This window comes from Eretmochelys imbricata, chromosome 15 (genome assembly GCF_965152235.1).
Source record: "Eretmochelys imbricata isolate rEreImb1 chromosome 15, rEreImb1.hap1, whole genome shotgun sequence".
In the NCBI taxonomy this organism is placed as follows: domain Eukaryota; kingdom Metazoa; phylum Chordata; order Testudines; family Cheloniidae; genus Eretmochelys; species Eretmochelys imbricata.
Window position 1 is genome coordinate 12,258,592 of NC_135586.1, and position 15,854 is coordinate 12,274,445.

The following is a 15,854-nucleotide window of genomic DNA, read 5'->3' on the forward strand; positions in this document are numbered from 1 at the left end:
CTGTGAAAGTACTAATATTGCATGTAAACCAGATAAGGAAAAACCCATTTAGAGAATCAGCACTGAGATCCCAAGTAGTGCAGATTATCCTACCCTCAAAATAGACCTGTTAAAAGAATAACAACTGGGGCAATTTGGTACCTGAGAACTATCTTAACAAATGGCAGAAAAGAAACAAGCAGTCATCTTGTGGAAACCCCAGGCTACTGGGGTGGGGAGGGGTGCCAAGTGACACACACAATTAAGTCAAGCTCATGGAGAATTGTCATTACGTTTCTAAGATACTGGGTAAATAAAACTGTGTATATTATTTTTATCTCTGTTCGTGTGTCCAGAAGCTGAGTGATGGTTACATTCTTTATTACTCTGTACCTAAATACAATAAATTTAGTTTGTCCTGAGGTCATATTTTCTATGCTGAATAGTGCTCCCTAATCCTATCCTTTCATCTTCTTTCTCTGTAGAGTGAGCCAGACTTGGAGAAGGGCTTGGAGATGAGAAAATGGGTCCTGTCTGGAATCCTAGCCAGTGAGGAAACCTACCTGAGCCACCTAGAGGCTCTGCTGCTGGTAAGCACCTGTCACAGACACCAGATTTAATGATAATATTCACATTTCCAGAACAACTTTCATCCAAAGATTTCCAAGAGCTTCACAAACACTGACTGTCTCTCAGTAACCTGGTGAAGTGTAGGTAATTGTTATCCCCAGCTTGCAGGTGGAGAAACGGAGGCATAGAAAAGCAAAGTCACTTGTCCTAGGTTACACAAGGAGTCATTGGCAGAGCTCGGAATAGAATCCAGGAGCCCTGACTTCTAGTCCTCCTCTTTTAACTACTACACCTGCTACCCCGCAGCTAGTGGAAGAGATTAAGGGGGCAAAACAAGGGGCACAGGGACTGTAATTTCAGCATTTGTGTCCTGGGAAAATCTGTGAACTGGGAGTTGCTGAACTGCCCCAAGGAGAGAAATGGTACAGTCTAGTATTCAGAGAGTCACTGAAGTGTCAGTGGGAACATCACTTAACAGGCTAGGAAGGAGGCATTAGAACATGACAAAGACAGGTTTACTTGGTGCGTGTAGTAACAATCTCCTTGATTCTACTTTTAGCCCATGAAGCCTTTGAAAGCTGCTGCCACCACTTCTCAGCCTGTACTGACCAGTCAGCAGATTGAGACTATTTTCTTCAAAGTGCCTGAGCTGTATGAGATCCACAAAGAGTTCTATGATGGGCTCTTTCCCCGAGTCCAGCAGTGGAGTCACCAGCAGCGTGTCGGAGACCTCTTCCAGAAACTGGTGAGTAAGCTGCCACCACCAACGTTCCTTTAACCTCAATGCAGGTTAAATAGGCATGTCTTCCAGGTGTGTCTGAGACTCACATTCATTCCTTTGCATGGCTCTGGTGTGTGGAGGTCCATGGCTGGATGAGGTGGTAGAATTCTAAATTCATCTTTCCACTGTGGTGTGGTCATAACTAGGCTGGCAGTTTTGTGTTCTGCACTTAGAGGCTACATCATGACCCCACCAATATTACAAAACCAGTCAGTCTTCCAGAAGACTTTAGAGCTCTCCACAAAGCCTGCAGCGTGTCACTTGCTGATCATTCAGTTACCAAGGAGGCTGGCATGGCAACCTGACATCTGAGAGAGAGACAGTGTCGGAGCCCTTTGGGGACACACAGCATAGAGTTCAGTTTCATATTTCACTTCTTGTATAAAATATCCCGTGACACTCTATAGGAGTGAATTAGATGCTGGTGGTGCATTGGCTGTGCAGTTACTCAGTATAATTCGTACGCTGCCTTGGAGGTTGGAACCACTGTGGTGGAGGACTTCCAAGCAGCTCTCAGAACCCTAAAGTTCTTCCCTATATTTCTGTCCTCAAACGTCCTGTGTCAGACCTGACCATCCAGCCTCTGTTTGAACACAATTTCCTTTGGAGCCTGCCAGTCCTGTTCCAGAGCAAGCTACAGGGATTACTACAGAGGGACAGGAAGTGTGTTCTCTCATCCTAGAGATTTACTACTATTATTTATTACTTGTGTTGTGATAGCACCTAGGAGCCCCAGTCACAGACCCTGACCACATTGCTCTGTACAAATGGAGAACCAAATCATGATCTGCTGCATCCACATCCCCTGCTGACCCCCTAAGCACATAATGGCAGTGCATTTCACGAGCATTTGCAAAATTCTAATGAAAACTTACTAGCCCAGGCACAAAATTCATGTGCCCAGCCTGACCGTGCCAGTGATGATATTGATAAAATGAATGAGATTTTACTCCACCACCAGTAGACCCTTGCTTACCCTGTATTAACAGACACATAACACTCTGCCAGCTCTGCACTAGACTGCCAGACCAGCTGCTAGGACCTTGGTGGTGTTTCTTCTTCCTTGAACCGTTCCTGCTGTCTGTGCTCACCTGTCACAATTCTGGGCATAGTAGAGAGAGGCAGCCTCATGGGGAATAACCATGTTCTTTCACTATAACCATGGCCAAGGTCAAAGCTACAGGTAGCTGCTTAGGTTATACACACAGAAGGCCCCTTATTAGGAATTAGCATCTCAAATCCTTTCTTTGGCCTGGTCTACACTACTGGGTTAGGTTGAATTTAGCCACGTTAGGTTGATATAAAAATGACTGCGTCCACACAACCAACCCTGTTCCGTTGACCTAAAGGGCTCTTAAAATCGACTTCTGTACTCCTCCCCAACAAGGGGAATAGCGCTAAAATCAACTTGCTGGGTCAAATTTGGGGTAGTGCGGATGCAAATCGATGGTATTGGCCTCCAGGAGCTATTCCAGAGTGCTCCATTGTGACCGCTCTGGACAGCACTTTGAACTCCGATGCACTAGCCAGGTACGCAGGAAAAGCCCCGGGAACTTTTGAATTTCATTTCCTGTTTGGTCAGCGTGGCGAACTCAGCAGTACAGGTGACCATGCAGTCCCCCCAGAGTCGTAGAGCATAGAATGTTTCTACGCTCCCCCTATCATCTCCGTCTTTGAGGTTATCACAGATTAGAAGGCAAAAAAAATGCACTTGCGATGACATGTTTTCTGAGATCATGCAGTCCTACCTCACTGATAGGGCACAGCTTAATGCACGGAGGCATTCAGTGGCAGAGGCCAGGAAAGAATTAAGTGAGTGCAAAGAGCGGAGGCAGGACGCGATGCTGAGGCTAATGGGGGAACAAATGGACATGATGAAGTGTCTGTTGGAGCTGCAGGAAAGCCAACAAGAGCACAGACCCCTGCTGCATCCACTGTATAACCGCCCACCCTCCTCCCCATGTTCCATAGCCTCCTCACCCAGACGCCCAAGAACGCGCCGGGGGGGGGAGTGGGGGAGGCTCTGAGCACCCAGCCACTCCACTCCAGAGGATGGCCCAAGCAACAGAATGCTGTAATTCAAACAGTTTGATTTTTAGTGTGGCTACAATAAGCAATGTGGCCTTGTCCTTCGCTCCTCCCCCACCCCACCCGGGCTACCTTGTCCATTCTCTCTTTTTTTTTTTTTAATAAAGAAAAAATTCATGGTTTCAAAACAATAGTTACTTTATTTCAAAGAGGGGAGGGTGTTTGGCTTACAGGGAATTAAAATCAACAAAGGGGGTGGGTTTGCATCCAGGAGAAACACACACAACTGTCACACCGAAGCCTGGCTAGTCATGAAACTGGTTTTCGAAGCCTCTCTGATGTGCAGCGCGCCTTGCTGTGCTCTTCTAATCACCCTGGTGTCTGGCTGCTCAAAATTGGACGCCAGGCAATTTGCCTCAACCGCCCACCCCGCCATAAACATCTCCCCCTTACTCTGACAGATATTTTGGAGCACACAGCAAGCAACAATGGGAATGTTGGTTCCGCTGAGGTCTGACCTCAAACAGCGCCAGCGAGCTTTTAAACGTCCAAAGGCACATTCTACCACCATTCTGCACTTGCTCAGCCTATAGTTGAACTGCTCCTTACTACAGTCCAGACTTCATGAGCCATGGGAGCAAGTGGTAGGCTGGGGTAGGTGCAACGGCATGGTGCTGCCGGCTGGGCGAGCACCCTGAGGCAGAAGCCTCCAGGTTGCATGATATTCCAGGCAGGATTGAATCTCCATGAGACGAAACTTAAAGAAGAGAATGACCTGGAGTCTCTGGCTCCCATTTGGTGCTCAAAGAGGAGAATAGCCTTGTCTGTCTAGGCGTCCCAATAAGCATCACCGAGGTCTGCCAGGAGCACCCAGGAGATGTACAATGGCTGTCTGTCCTACTGCACAGTCTGCCGCGAAGGCAAGGAGCTGCTGCTGTGTAGCAATGCAATACCGTGTCTGTCAGCAGCACCCAGGAGATGTACGGTAACGGTGAGCTGAGCGGGCTCCATGCTTGCCGTGGTATGGTGTCTGCACGGGTAACCCAGGAAAAAAGGCATGAAGCGATTGTCTGCCATTGCTTTCATGGAGGGAGGGGGGCCTGACGACATGTACCCAAAACCACCCGCGACAATGTTTTTGCCCCATCAGGCACTGGGAGCTTAACCCAGAATTCCAATGGGCAGCGGAGACTGCGGGAGCTGTGGGATAGCTATCCACAGTTCACCGCTCTGTAAGTCGATGCTAGCCATGGTATTGAGGATGCACTCCGCCAATTTAATGTGCTTAGTATGGACATACGCAATCGACTGTATAAAATCGGTTTCTAAAAATTGACTTCTATAAAATCAACCTAATTTCGTAGTGTAGACATACCCATTGTCTCTGCTCTGGCAGCCGGTCCTCTCTTGGAGGTAGTTTAACCCAAGCCATTATCAGATGGTTGTTTCTTTTAGGCACTGACTGCCTCGGGACACTACCGCTCTCACTTGGCCAGAGAAATGAATTAGTTTCAGATGTTTGAAAAAGGAAACTGGTGTGTGTGTTTATGTGCATTTCCACTTGTTGCTGCTCTGTTCCACCCCCCGCCTCCCCATTTTGCTTTGCTCCATCTGCACTGTTGTTACCTCATACTTTGATATTCCACCCTCCTCCCCCTGTGCTATTCCCTTTGCTCTGATTGTGGCTGTGTTGTTTCAGTCTGCTGCGGAGAGTTCCCCTAGCAAAGTTCAACAAAAGACCTCAGTGTGCAGAACAGAACAGACAAGAATAAAGCAATGTACAGAGCCTGAAGATGACCTAGGGGTTCCCAAGCCAGATATACCTGATTGTCTGCATTCAAAAGGCATCCCTCTAGCCCCTCCCCTATAGTGTGCAGAAAGCAAAGGATTATGGGAGCTTCGTTTTCTTTTCTAAAAAGAAAAGAATCTCCGCATTCCTTAGGTGCCTCTGATTCCCTGAGTTGGTGAGACATTCCATGGAGTAGCTTATTGGATGGAGAGTGCAGTTCACCAGGTCACTTAATTGTTAACATCTGTGCAGCAGTGCACCAGCTCCCTTCCCTGTTGACTTGAGACAGGGGGACAATATTTTATGTGCCCTCCAGCAGCTCAAGATGAAACCGCAAGAAGCTGCTTTTCACTGCTGGTGTATTTTAGTCAGGAGGAGATTAGTTGGTGCCTTAGCAGATAGCTCATGGACATGGTATGCGGTGCTCAGAGATTAGCTCACAAGGTCTCAGCTGCCTGCTGCTGCTCCCCAGCTTGCTAAAGCTGAGATGCAGGAAGAGCGCTGCAATCAAATGATGCTTGATAAACTGCCTTGAGAGGGTGGCGAAATAATGCTACTAGCTGAGGGAGAGCTCTTCAGATGAATTACCGTAGCTGGCTTGTCCCAGCAAACTTTGACTTGCTGTATTGCTACTCTGGCCTGAGCTTAAGGCTGTGCCATGCAGATGAGGCTGGCAGGTCCATGTACCAGGCATCCATGATACTCTCTTTTTCTGTTCCCCTGAACCTTTTGTGTTTTTACAGAATTGGCAAGCGATGTTGGATCTGTGTTGGGAGCAGCTTGCCCTAGTGTAGCAATAACTCAGCTACGCAGAGTGAATATCCCGGGGAGCTCTGGGCTTGCTTAGCTATTTCAGCTCTGGTAATTCAATGCAGTGTTCTGACAGATACTGCAGCAGTCACTTTATTCCGCTATTTTTTCTGACAAACTGAGTGTTTTGCTGTACTGAACAGAGCCAAACCATTCTTAGCAGCCAGTTAAAACCATCTCGACAGGAGAGAGATTGCTGAAATACTAGACATTAATGCATGGTCAGTCAGGATGCACATCAGGTCCTTTTCACATGTGAGGCCATGCCATGAGGTATGATTATGGTGATAATTTGGAGTCTTGATAATTATCTTCAGGGCACTGGTGGCATTCATTTTATTTAACCTGTAAAATAAAGAACCATAGATCGAAACTGAAGGCAGCATACAAAGGAGATTCTAAAATCTTACATACGGTGGCACTCTCTGCAGTGAGTTGCTGCTATCAGAAGCTGACAAGGTAGCTGTGTTATCCCATCTTTTCAGCTGGGGGATAAAAAGCACCAGCTGTCAAGAGTAGAACTGGGTAAAATATTTTGAAATTGTATTGGAGGGGTTTGAAATTTTTGGATTTTTAATGAAAAACGGAAATTGTGTCTCAAAAAAATTTTTTTTGTTTTTTTAAAAGGTTTAACTTTTTCATTTTTCAAAAACTGAAAAATGATTTTTAACAAAACTGAATTGTTTTACCAAAAAAAATTTTGTTTCCAGTTTTTTGTAGAAAAATGGGAAAATTTTAACCAAAATAAGAATTTTCTGTGAAAATAGTTATTTGGGTCAAAAAGGCATTTTTCATCCAAAAATGTCTTAATGATTTTTACCAACTCTATTCAGGCATGGTAGGGAAAGCAAGAGCCCTTGCACTAATGGAGAAATCAAAGCACTTACATCCTAGCTGCCATCTCTAGGACATGATTCCAAAACTGAAATGTTATAAGTCTCTCCCAGCAGAGGCTACGGTCAGGATTACTGCTCATTTGGGGATGGTGCAACAGTGCCAGCTATGGATCATGTGCTCTCTGCAGGCCTGGGGCCAGACCCTCCCTGGCATCCATGCACAATTGCCACTGATTTCAGAAGGAGCTGTGCCATTGTACAGCGGGGCTGCAATTAGTTCCCTCATCTCTTTGTGAAGATCACTGTAGGAGGTAGCTCACCGTTTCTCAAGCCACCATTACTTCAATAAACTGTGTAGGGAAAGATGCACAGAGGTACTGGGAAGCTACTCAAGTGCCAGGCTCTCCTGCAGGAGGCAATGTAGGGAATGATGCAGAAGTACTGTTTGTGGGGGAAGCTCACAGCTATGTTAGTGGGAGAGTCTCCGAGCTGGAGTCTCTCTAGAATGGTGGAGGATCACTGACTGTGGGGAAGTTCTCAGCTCCTCCGTTCCCAGTCTCCCAGAGCAGTCACAGTAGGGAATACTGTCCATGCTGGCAGTGGACCCACGGTAGTCATAGGGTAAGTGAAGGATTGAAAATACTCTCCTTTTCAGTGGAGTCCTTCAATGCTCCTTCTGTTGGTGTTTTTCTGATTGTACGCTGGGAAGCCCATTTGAACTGCTGAGGTGTTTATAGCACAGCTGCATGGGTCTGCAACACAAAGGTTACTCTAGAGTTCAGACATGCTTGGAATTTGCCCATGGATTTCCCAGCTGGATCTTATGCTGTCTGGCATTAACATGACTGCTATTTAGAAATCAGCGAACAGGATCAGTGCTAAGACCTAGTGATTAATAATGGCTCATTACAGGATCCAAGGCTTGCCGTATCTTTATCTGGGTCCACCACACATTCTACGGCTGCAAAATCCTGCATTGCCGTCCATGCCTTCCAGCAGTGGTTCTATGCTGTGTGTATTGTTTTCGACTCTTCAGCACTCCTGTCCTTAATGCTTCAACCATGTGGCTTTAGATAATGTCTGCATATGTAGATCTTGGTTAATATCTGGGTTTGCTTTAACAGCTTCAGCAGATGCACAGAAGCAAACGAGTAGCTCATTGGGGTCACATTCGTGCTATACGGCTGAATCACTCCTGTCTGATTCATATTTCATGCAAACAGCCAACAGCTCCTGCAAAGTTTCATCCATGAGCTAAAATATTAATAGTCGCTAATCTGGCAGTTTAGAAGGGAAAAACTAGGCGATGGTAATAAAGATTTGTCATCCTCCCAGGCTTGCAAATTAACTTCTGTTGGGTAAAGGGAGCCACCACACAAGGAGCACCTGTTCCAGTGGGGGAGAACCCACAGGAGGGGGGGCACTTCCTGTTCAGAGTATCCTGAGTTTCTTTGGATTGGTGTAAATCAGCCTCTTCCCTGGTTATTCTGACTCCCACCAGCAGCTGTCCCAAGCCATCCCCCTCCCTGGTGTTTACTTTGTTTTGTTTTGATCCCTGCAGGCCAGCCAGCTGGGAGTGTACAGGGCCTTCGTGGATAACTATGAGGTTGCCATGGAGACGGCAGAGAAATGCTGCCAGGCCAATGCTCAGTTTGCTGAAATCTCCGAGGTAATGTCAGGATGTTCAGACACACGCGCCGCCCTGGAGCTGATTAATACGCTGCAGTGTCACTCCTGTGCAGCCTCCGAGTGCCTTTGCAGCGATCGCTCCTTGGAGAGGCTGGGACTGGAGGAGCTGTGAGCTTCCCCACAGCCACTGCTCCAGCCCCAGCCCCAGCCTCTCCAGTGGCCTTTAACTAAGGCTGGCCCGGGAGGAACTATGAATTCTCCCATAGGCAGTTTTTGCTCACTGTTCCCCACAGTGACTCTTATAGTGACTGGCATGGCTTTGAACTTTCCTAGCTCTGCTCCAGCATCATGCAGTCCTAAAGAGGAAGGTTGTGTTTGAGCTCCTGATGTCTCTTTCGCAAATAATGACACTGCCTGTGGTGTAAAAGGCCGTCTCTAACAGCTTGCATGATGTCTGTCGGTAGAACCACAGGCTCAATTAGCCTCAAGTGCTGAAAGAGGTAGCGTTAGAATGCGCTGTTTAAAATGACAAGTGTGTCAAGTGGAATCTTCTTATTATTTATTAGACTGCTTTGATTTCCTCCCTTTGAGTGGGATTCTGTGTGTTGAAGTACTTTGCAGGCTTCTCATGCCATGGGCCCTGGGTGGAGCTCCTTGTCCAGCGGACAGTGTCGCTGTGGTGATTACAGCCCCAAGAAACGCCACAGCTGGAAAAAAGCAGCTGCCAAGAAAAATTGGATTTAAATGGAACCACCTTTTCTGTATCGGGTCTGCGTGGTGCCAGAGGCGTTTATTTCTTTTCAAAACACTAGTTCGTCGAGGAGCCCAAATCTTTTTTTATCTTTAAAATTAAAAAGTAAAACATTTCAAGACATTAAGATTGAGGGAACGCAAACTGGCAACGCCCTTTGGAAACATGCTGTGGTTCTCATCACAGTGTGAGGGGGTTCCCCACCTCCCATCTGCAGCCATGGCTCTTTGCGGGGTTTTGAGCCTCAGACACAGCCCCTAGCATCAGCAGTGTCACCTTGCTATCAGGGCAGCTTCCCCCACTCTTCATTTTTTAAATTTAGATAAATACAGTCTGTATAGTCTCCTCTGACTAATCGTTAGATTTATGAGTTGTGTTGTGGTAATGCCACAAAAGGGATCCGGGCCGCCTCATGCTAGGCACTGTTCAAATGCAAATTCTGGGCACCACATATTATGTGATTTCCTGGTGGGTAAGCGCTAAAGCCCTGGCAATGACCATAGTGTAATAAATAGTAACGACGATGAATATGGTGGTACTTTTGCACTTCTGTGCCCATGTCCTGCTGAGGATTTCACAGCACTTTACCCACATTAATACATTCAGCCTCAACATTCAGGGCAGCAGCAGAATCAGGAATAGCACCCAGGTCTGCTGACTGCCCACCTTGTGCTTTAGCTACCAGACTATACGTACACTGGGCCAATGGCACATGCATCCCTGTGGACATCCGCCCGTCTAACTGGTGGTAACTCAGCCATCCCCAGGTTTTCTCCCATATGCTGTACGTGGCTCCCTGGTTTCTCGGGTCTCTAAGGACTCACTCTTAGGAATTCTGCTTGGAGCTGCAGGCTCCTGGCAGACTGTGACATGGTGGTGGTAGAGTTACCATCAGGACAATGCATTTTCCTTCACTGACATGGAATATGGCAGGGCTTTTTTGGATGCTGCTTTAGGCTGACTGTATGAACACAGGCACCTCTTCCTCCCTTGGAGGTGTTGAGGAGGTTCTGGGGGTGGCGTTTCTGGGTGATGAACGGTCTCCTACATGGATTTTCTTTTTCTTTTAGAATCTCAAGGCCAGAAATACAAAGGACTCAAAAGATCAGACAACCAAAAACTCCTTGGAAAGTGAGTGTTCTGTATGGAGGAGACTCTGGTTTGTCGGCACTTGGAGGGGTGGGAGTGGAGCTAGCTATTGTTGCCCTGGGTGGAGGGTAGATATATTGTGGAATAACCATTCCCCAGTCCCACCTTCCATGGTCCCTTTACTTTCTGAATGCTGGTGGGTTATGGTGACTCCTTGCTGTCCCCGGGAAGCTGCTCCCTTTTGCTCATTAGCAGAGCACTTACCTAGAAAGCTGCATGTCTGCACAGGAAGCCTCCATTCATCTTACTGGCTAGTCATTCCCCTTGGGCAACAATGGACCATGCACAGAATAACCATGATCTTTGAAAAGCATCTATTGCCTAATAGTAGCACAAACATCATCATACAAGGAATTATTATTTGTATTACGGTGGTGCTAGAGGTCCCAGCTGAGGTCAGGGCTCTTTGTGCTAGGCCCTGTACGTACACATAGCAAGAGATCGTCCCTGCTCCAAGGAGGTTCCAGACTTGTTTAAGGCAAAGCCTCATGGATGGCAGGATTTGGGAGCACCCTAGAGATGCCATGCTGAGCTTGGGAGGGGAGGTGGTGCCTTGATCACCTTTCAGAGACCTTCCTGGCAAGATTAGGAGAGGCGTTGAAGGGGAATGGCTCTAGAGGGTGTGGCTAGGCACAGTACTCAGCTGCAGGGTCAGCCATGAAGATCTAGAGCTGGAGGATGTAAGAGGTTAATCAGAAGAGTGCCCTGCTGGGAGTGTTGTGTGCCATTCAGCGAGCTCACCATTCACTCTCCCTCAGCTGCGTGTTGCTTGGGGTGTGCAGTAGGTTGTGTTTGTGTGTGTCTCTCTCTGTGTTTGTGCAGTATGTTTTGAATGTTTGAATTAGCAGTAATGAACTCTGTGTGTGGAGGGGGGAATGTTTGTGGGGGGCGGGGGGGTGTGCCCAGTGTGGCTGCTGACTGCTTCTTTCCACACACTTGTGTGTTTTATTTACTCTGTAGTTCATTAACGGTGGAGAAGAGAATTGCAGGATGTTTCTTCTGTACTAGTTTTGCGCCTGTATGTTTGGTTGCATGGCTCAGTGTGCTCTGTAGGGCACTCTGTTTTTAGATGGCTGCCTTTCTTATGCCTCTGCTGCTTTCTGTCCACAGCTCTGCTATACAAGCCAGTGGATCGAGTGACACGCAGCACACTTGTTCTTCATGTAAGTAGCTTGTGTGTTTAAATGGCAAGTATAAGAGCACAGGCACTGTCCCCGCTTTCTCTTCCCTCCAGCCTTTCCTGCACAGACAGGACTGGGGAAATTAAGAGGCTGCCGCTCTGCCTGGGTGTGTCTTGTCTTTATATGCGGAGGAGCAACTTGAAGTTCCTGGTGGAGAATAATTCCATGTGCGGAACCAGTGACGTGTCCCCAGCGGGGTTAGCAGGCTAGGTTAGACTCCACAGCTGCAGTGGGATGGGACAGTCATCTGCAGCCTTGCCCTAAACTATGAGAGGAGGCCAGAGCCACCTGTGCCAAGGGTTCTAATAACAGGGCTCCCGGAGCCTGTGGCTCACTGTTCTGGTGGGCGCCGTTCCTTATTCTTGTCCCTTCTTTGTGTTCTTGATGGTAGGATTTACTGAAACACACTCCAGCAAGCCACCCCGACCACCCACTCCTGCAGGATGCTCTGCGCATCTCTCAGAACTTCTTGTCCAGTATCAACGAAGAGATCACACCCCGCAGACAATCTATGACAGTCAAGAAGGGAGAGGTGAGTCCCCATCCTCTAGTGACAAGATCTATTTCTAAACAGTAGTTCTGCCTTTCTCTGGGAGGGCTGGAAATTAGGAGACTACCCTAGCCTTCTGAAGGTTACAGTGAATGCAGGGATACCGGAGGAGTTAGGCCTCCTTTTGGTGTAGAACTCTGGCATGCTAGCTAAGCTTAATACTCTGTGGGGAGTCATGCTGGCACACACAGATAAAGTTACATGCAGACCCAGAATTAGTACTCAAGAATTCCTGGCTCCCAGACCAGTGTTCACTCCTCTAGGCCATCCCTTCATTCTGTGAGAGGTTGATATCTTCTTGTAGATTTTCTTAAACCCCTACTAGTTCCTGGGTTGCTGAGACACAGTTTATGCACAGTCCTTGTGTTCCCCAGGACATGGTGTGGCTCACTGCACGTTCTGTTCAGAAGGCTATTTGGAGCTACCAAAGGGCAATTGTGACTAGAATCGCAGACCTTATTGCTGCAACGTGCATAGCGTGTGCTAACCCAATTCAGGGAGAGTTCTTGGTAGTATTCTGTGTGCAAACTGAAACCAAATAAGGGCCTATGGATCAGAAGGAAGGAAGGCAGCTGCTGGAGTAATGGAAGATTAGAAGGGCATTTTCCAGCCACTCGTGACCCTTACATCCCCTCTCAGGAACCAACTTGGCAGGATGTTCACCTAAATCTGCACATTCAGAATGAAATGCATTTTCTGCATCTTCTAGAAGCCTACAATCTTGGGCAAGAGGGAAATCTCACCTGGGGGCGTGCTATAGCAATCTGCTGTGGCGAGCGAGAGGGGGGCAAGCTGAATGATGCTAGGAGTTGGCACTGTGATTTCTGTCTCTTAAGTATCCCCAGAATGATGTCAGGACCCAAGGTACAGCAGAGAAATACATGTTACAGCCCCAGTGTCCAGTACACAGAGACTCACTGTGTGAGGGCAAAGAGGTGGAAAATCAGAGCCATTTCTCAGCTAGAATGTAAAGAGAAGTAGGAAGGAATCGAAATGGGATGAGAGAGTCCCCTTGAAATAGGAAGCTTAGGGTTGTTCATCTATCTAGGGGCCAATCCAGTGTCCATTAGAGTCCGAAAAAAGCCCCCCATTAACCTCTGTGGGAATTGGATTGGGCCCCAGAAGTGCTGGGCTCTGTCCTCCCTCACCCACAGACTAGACTGTTTATAATGGAGACAGACTTCTGCAGTGGTATGGCTCTGTGTGGCTCCCTGAGTTCCTGGGGCAGATCCATCTCTAAGGTAACTCCAGTGTGGTTTTGGTAGGGATGAATTTGGTCCCTCCTGTTCAGTAACAGCCAGGACTGATGAGGAGCGTTGGAGGAGATAGTTGTGGGGCAGGGAAGCTTGGATGAAATGGGGTGGGGAAGCTTGAATGAAAGAGCGGAATCAAGAGCAGCAGATTTGTGGTAGAGGAACTGCAGCTGGCGTTTGTCACGTCAGCACTGTGCCCTGTAGTCTCCTGCCAAGCCCAAGATGACCACAACTGGACCCAGGGATCCCCTGGAAGACATTCCAGTGAAAAGTCCCCCAGCCCTATAAACATACACATTCCTGAGTTATTACTGTATGTTTCATTGACCCTTTCAGCTCTGAGGGTTCTCTGGCAGACGCAGAATGGGGCTGGGGTACTCAGACAGGGCCCCAGAGTGCATTGTTCCTCAGCTTTGAGCAGGAGTTCCCCCATTTACCTCCTGCTTTGGGGCTTGTTTTGGAACCCCAAGGCTGCAGCTGAGATGTGCTGAGACTAGAGCTGTGGGGACCATGCAGTAGCAGGGTGGGATGCAATTATACACATCAGTGGCCAGGGCCTTGGAGACAGCAGAAGGCCTCATTAAAGTGGATGCTGATCGAGTCATGGCAGGTATCACAGGCTGGAATGCCCCTGTCCCAGGAGAGGGAGTGCTCGGTAGTCTCAGATTGTCTGTTAGCATCTCAATGAGGGATGCAGGCTTTGCAGCGTGTCCTGTGGAATCCTAATGAAGTGACAGGAGCCAGGGCAGCGGGAATGAAGTTGTGCTCTCTGGTGAGCTGTGGATTTGTCATCCACTTACAAAGTGAGAATGGGGTGTGTAAAGAGTGGGCTCAGCAGGGCTGCTCCTATTCCCACTCACGCGGTGGTGAAAATATTGACTTTGGGTGGTTGCTCCGTGTTTACTCTTGTGGCAGGGACAGCAGAATCAGAGCTGAAAACAGGTTTTCCTATGCGATGGAGGGAATCCATAACTCTCTCTCACTCGCATGCACCTACTCTGCTCACAGTCCGTTCCAAGCCAAGGTGAAGAATATGCTTATTCCAGATCTTTCTGTGTTGCCCTTTAACTTCCTTTCCCTCTGGGAGTCGAATGCTAGCTGCTTCCTTTGGCTTTTCTGCACCAAAGGCCCTGCCTCTAAGAGGGGCAGGGCACCACCTTCTTCCCCGAAGCTTGTCCAGACTGGGGAGTGTTCACCATTTCCATGGTTCGAAATTGTGATCCAACTGCCTGCAACAGGAGTAGACTCCCAGCCATTCATTAATGAAGGATTTGTGCACTATCTTCCTAAAGAGTTAACAAGCCCCGCTCCCCACCACCAACAGCCCTTCCAGGTTGGGATCAGAGCTGGGTTTTGTCTGTGTGTGTGTAAATCTCTGGCTGAGCCTTTCCTTCTGCTCCCCTTGTCTGTGCCCTCCCCGGGGTGATGGGATAGCATGCAGTCTACATGTCCTAACTGACAGCTCTCAATGCATAATGCATTTTTTATTTTAATGAATAGCCAGCTTGCTTTGATGGCTTTTATTCATTATTTACCTCCCTCCCATTGGAGATTCCTTTGGCGGGGGAGCAGGCTAGCTGCTGTAGCTCCAGCCTCCTCCTCTCATACAGTGCTCAGGTACCGACCTCCGTTGTTAGCGTGCATATAAAGGGGCCCTGTTTCTCTTCCTTTTTTTTTTCCAGCCAGCAAACGGCTCCCAATCCCCATCTTTAATGTGGAGTGTTTGGTGAGCACAGCGCAGGGAGGATGTAAATCCCCTTTGCCTGCCTCTTGCTGCTGCTTTCTTTTGCTGGATTGCTTTGAATTGGTGAAAGCAGCCAATGGTTAATCTCCCTAGTGACAGGCTCCTAAAAGTAAGTGTGTGTGTGTGAATACACAACCTTCCACACACACACTCCCTCCCCCAAGGTGTGACCCAAAGTTATTGATCCCCTGCTTTAGGTGCTTTCATTTGCTACAAGGCACTTGGCCGCATCCTGCACACAGTGAGGAAAACAAGGGTTGCTCACCACAGAGGAGCTCGTTCCCTCCCATCCTATCCACTGGAATATTCCATAAAGTAACTCCAGCGTTTTGCACAAGACACTTCTCAGTCCATGCCCAAACCAGGACGTGCTGTGACCTGTATGGCGTGGCAAGGACATCCCAGCACATTGCTCTCAAGGCCATCGATATTACCTGTCCCCCTTCTCTGCAGTGTCTCCGCTTACTGTGCAATACAGCAATGCTGACAGGGCAAGGGAGAGCTTCAGCCCCAGCCCCGTTTCCTTTGTGATCTGTGCATTCGATCCTTCGATGGGAATTGAAGTGGGAGGCATGGTCCTGAGGCAGCCTGTGGCTCCCCGAGTGTGTGGGCCTGGCGGGTCCCAGACGTAAGGAGGGGGGCAGAGTTTCTGCATGCTTCAGGGATGTGGGTAGGATGCTAATTACAACAAAAGCCAGAAGAAATGAGGCTCTGTCAAGGCCAAGGTGTGGCTCTGGGGTTCTTCTCTAGCCTGTTGTGGGGAATTGAGTCACTTGTCTCCCCAGCATACAACCCAGGGACTTG

The 15,854-nt window shown here is 48.2% G+C and overlaps 1 protein-coding gene across 2 annotated transcripts in view; it reads left to right on the forward strand.

Moving 5' to 3' along the window:
- The window catches only part of BCR (BCR activator of RhoGEF and GTPase), a 126,368-nt gene that overhangs the window by 71,162 nt on the left and 39,352 nt on the right, over window positions 1-15,854 (forward strand). For both annotated transcript variants that reach the window (XM_077834927.1, XM_077834928.1), the window contains 6 exons: window positions 465-569; window positions 1,109-1,294; window positions 8,355-8,462; window positions 10,244-10,304; window positions 11,433-11,485; window positions 11,895-12,035. In XM_077834927.1, coding sequence (XP_077691053.1) covers window positions 465-569; window positions 1,109-1,294; window positions 8,355-8,462; window positions 10,244-10,304; window positions 11,433-11,485; window positions 11,895-12,035 — 654 coding nt within the window. The remainder of the gene's footprint in view (window positions 1-464; window positions 570-1,108; window positions 1,295-8,354; window positions 8,463-10,243; window positions 10,305-11,432; window positions 11,486-11,894; window positions 12,036-15,854) is intronic.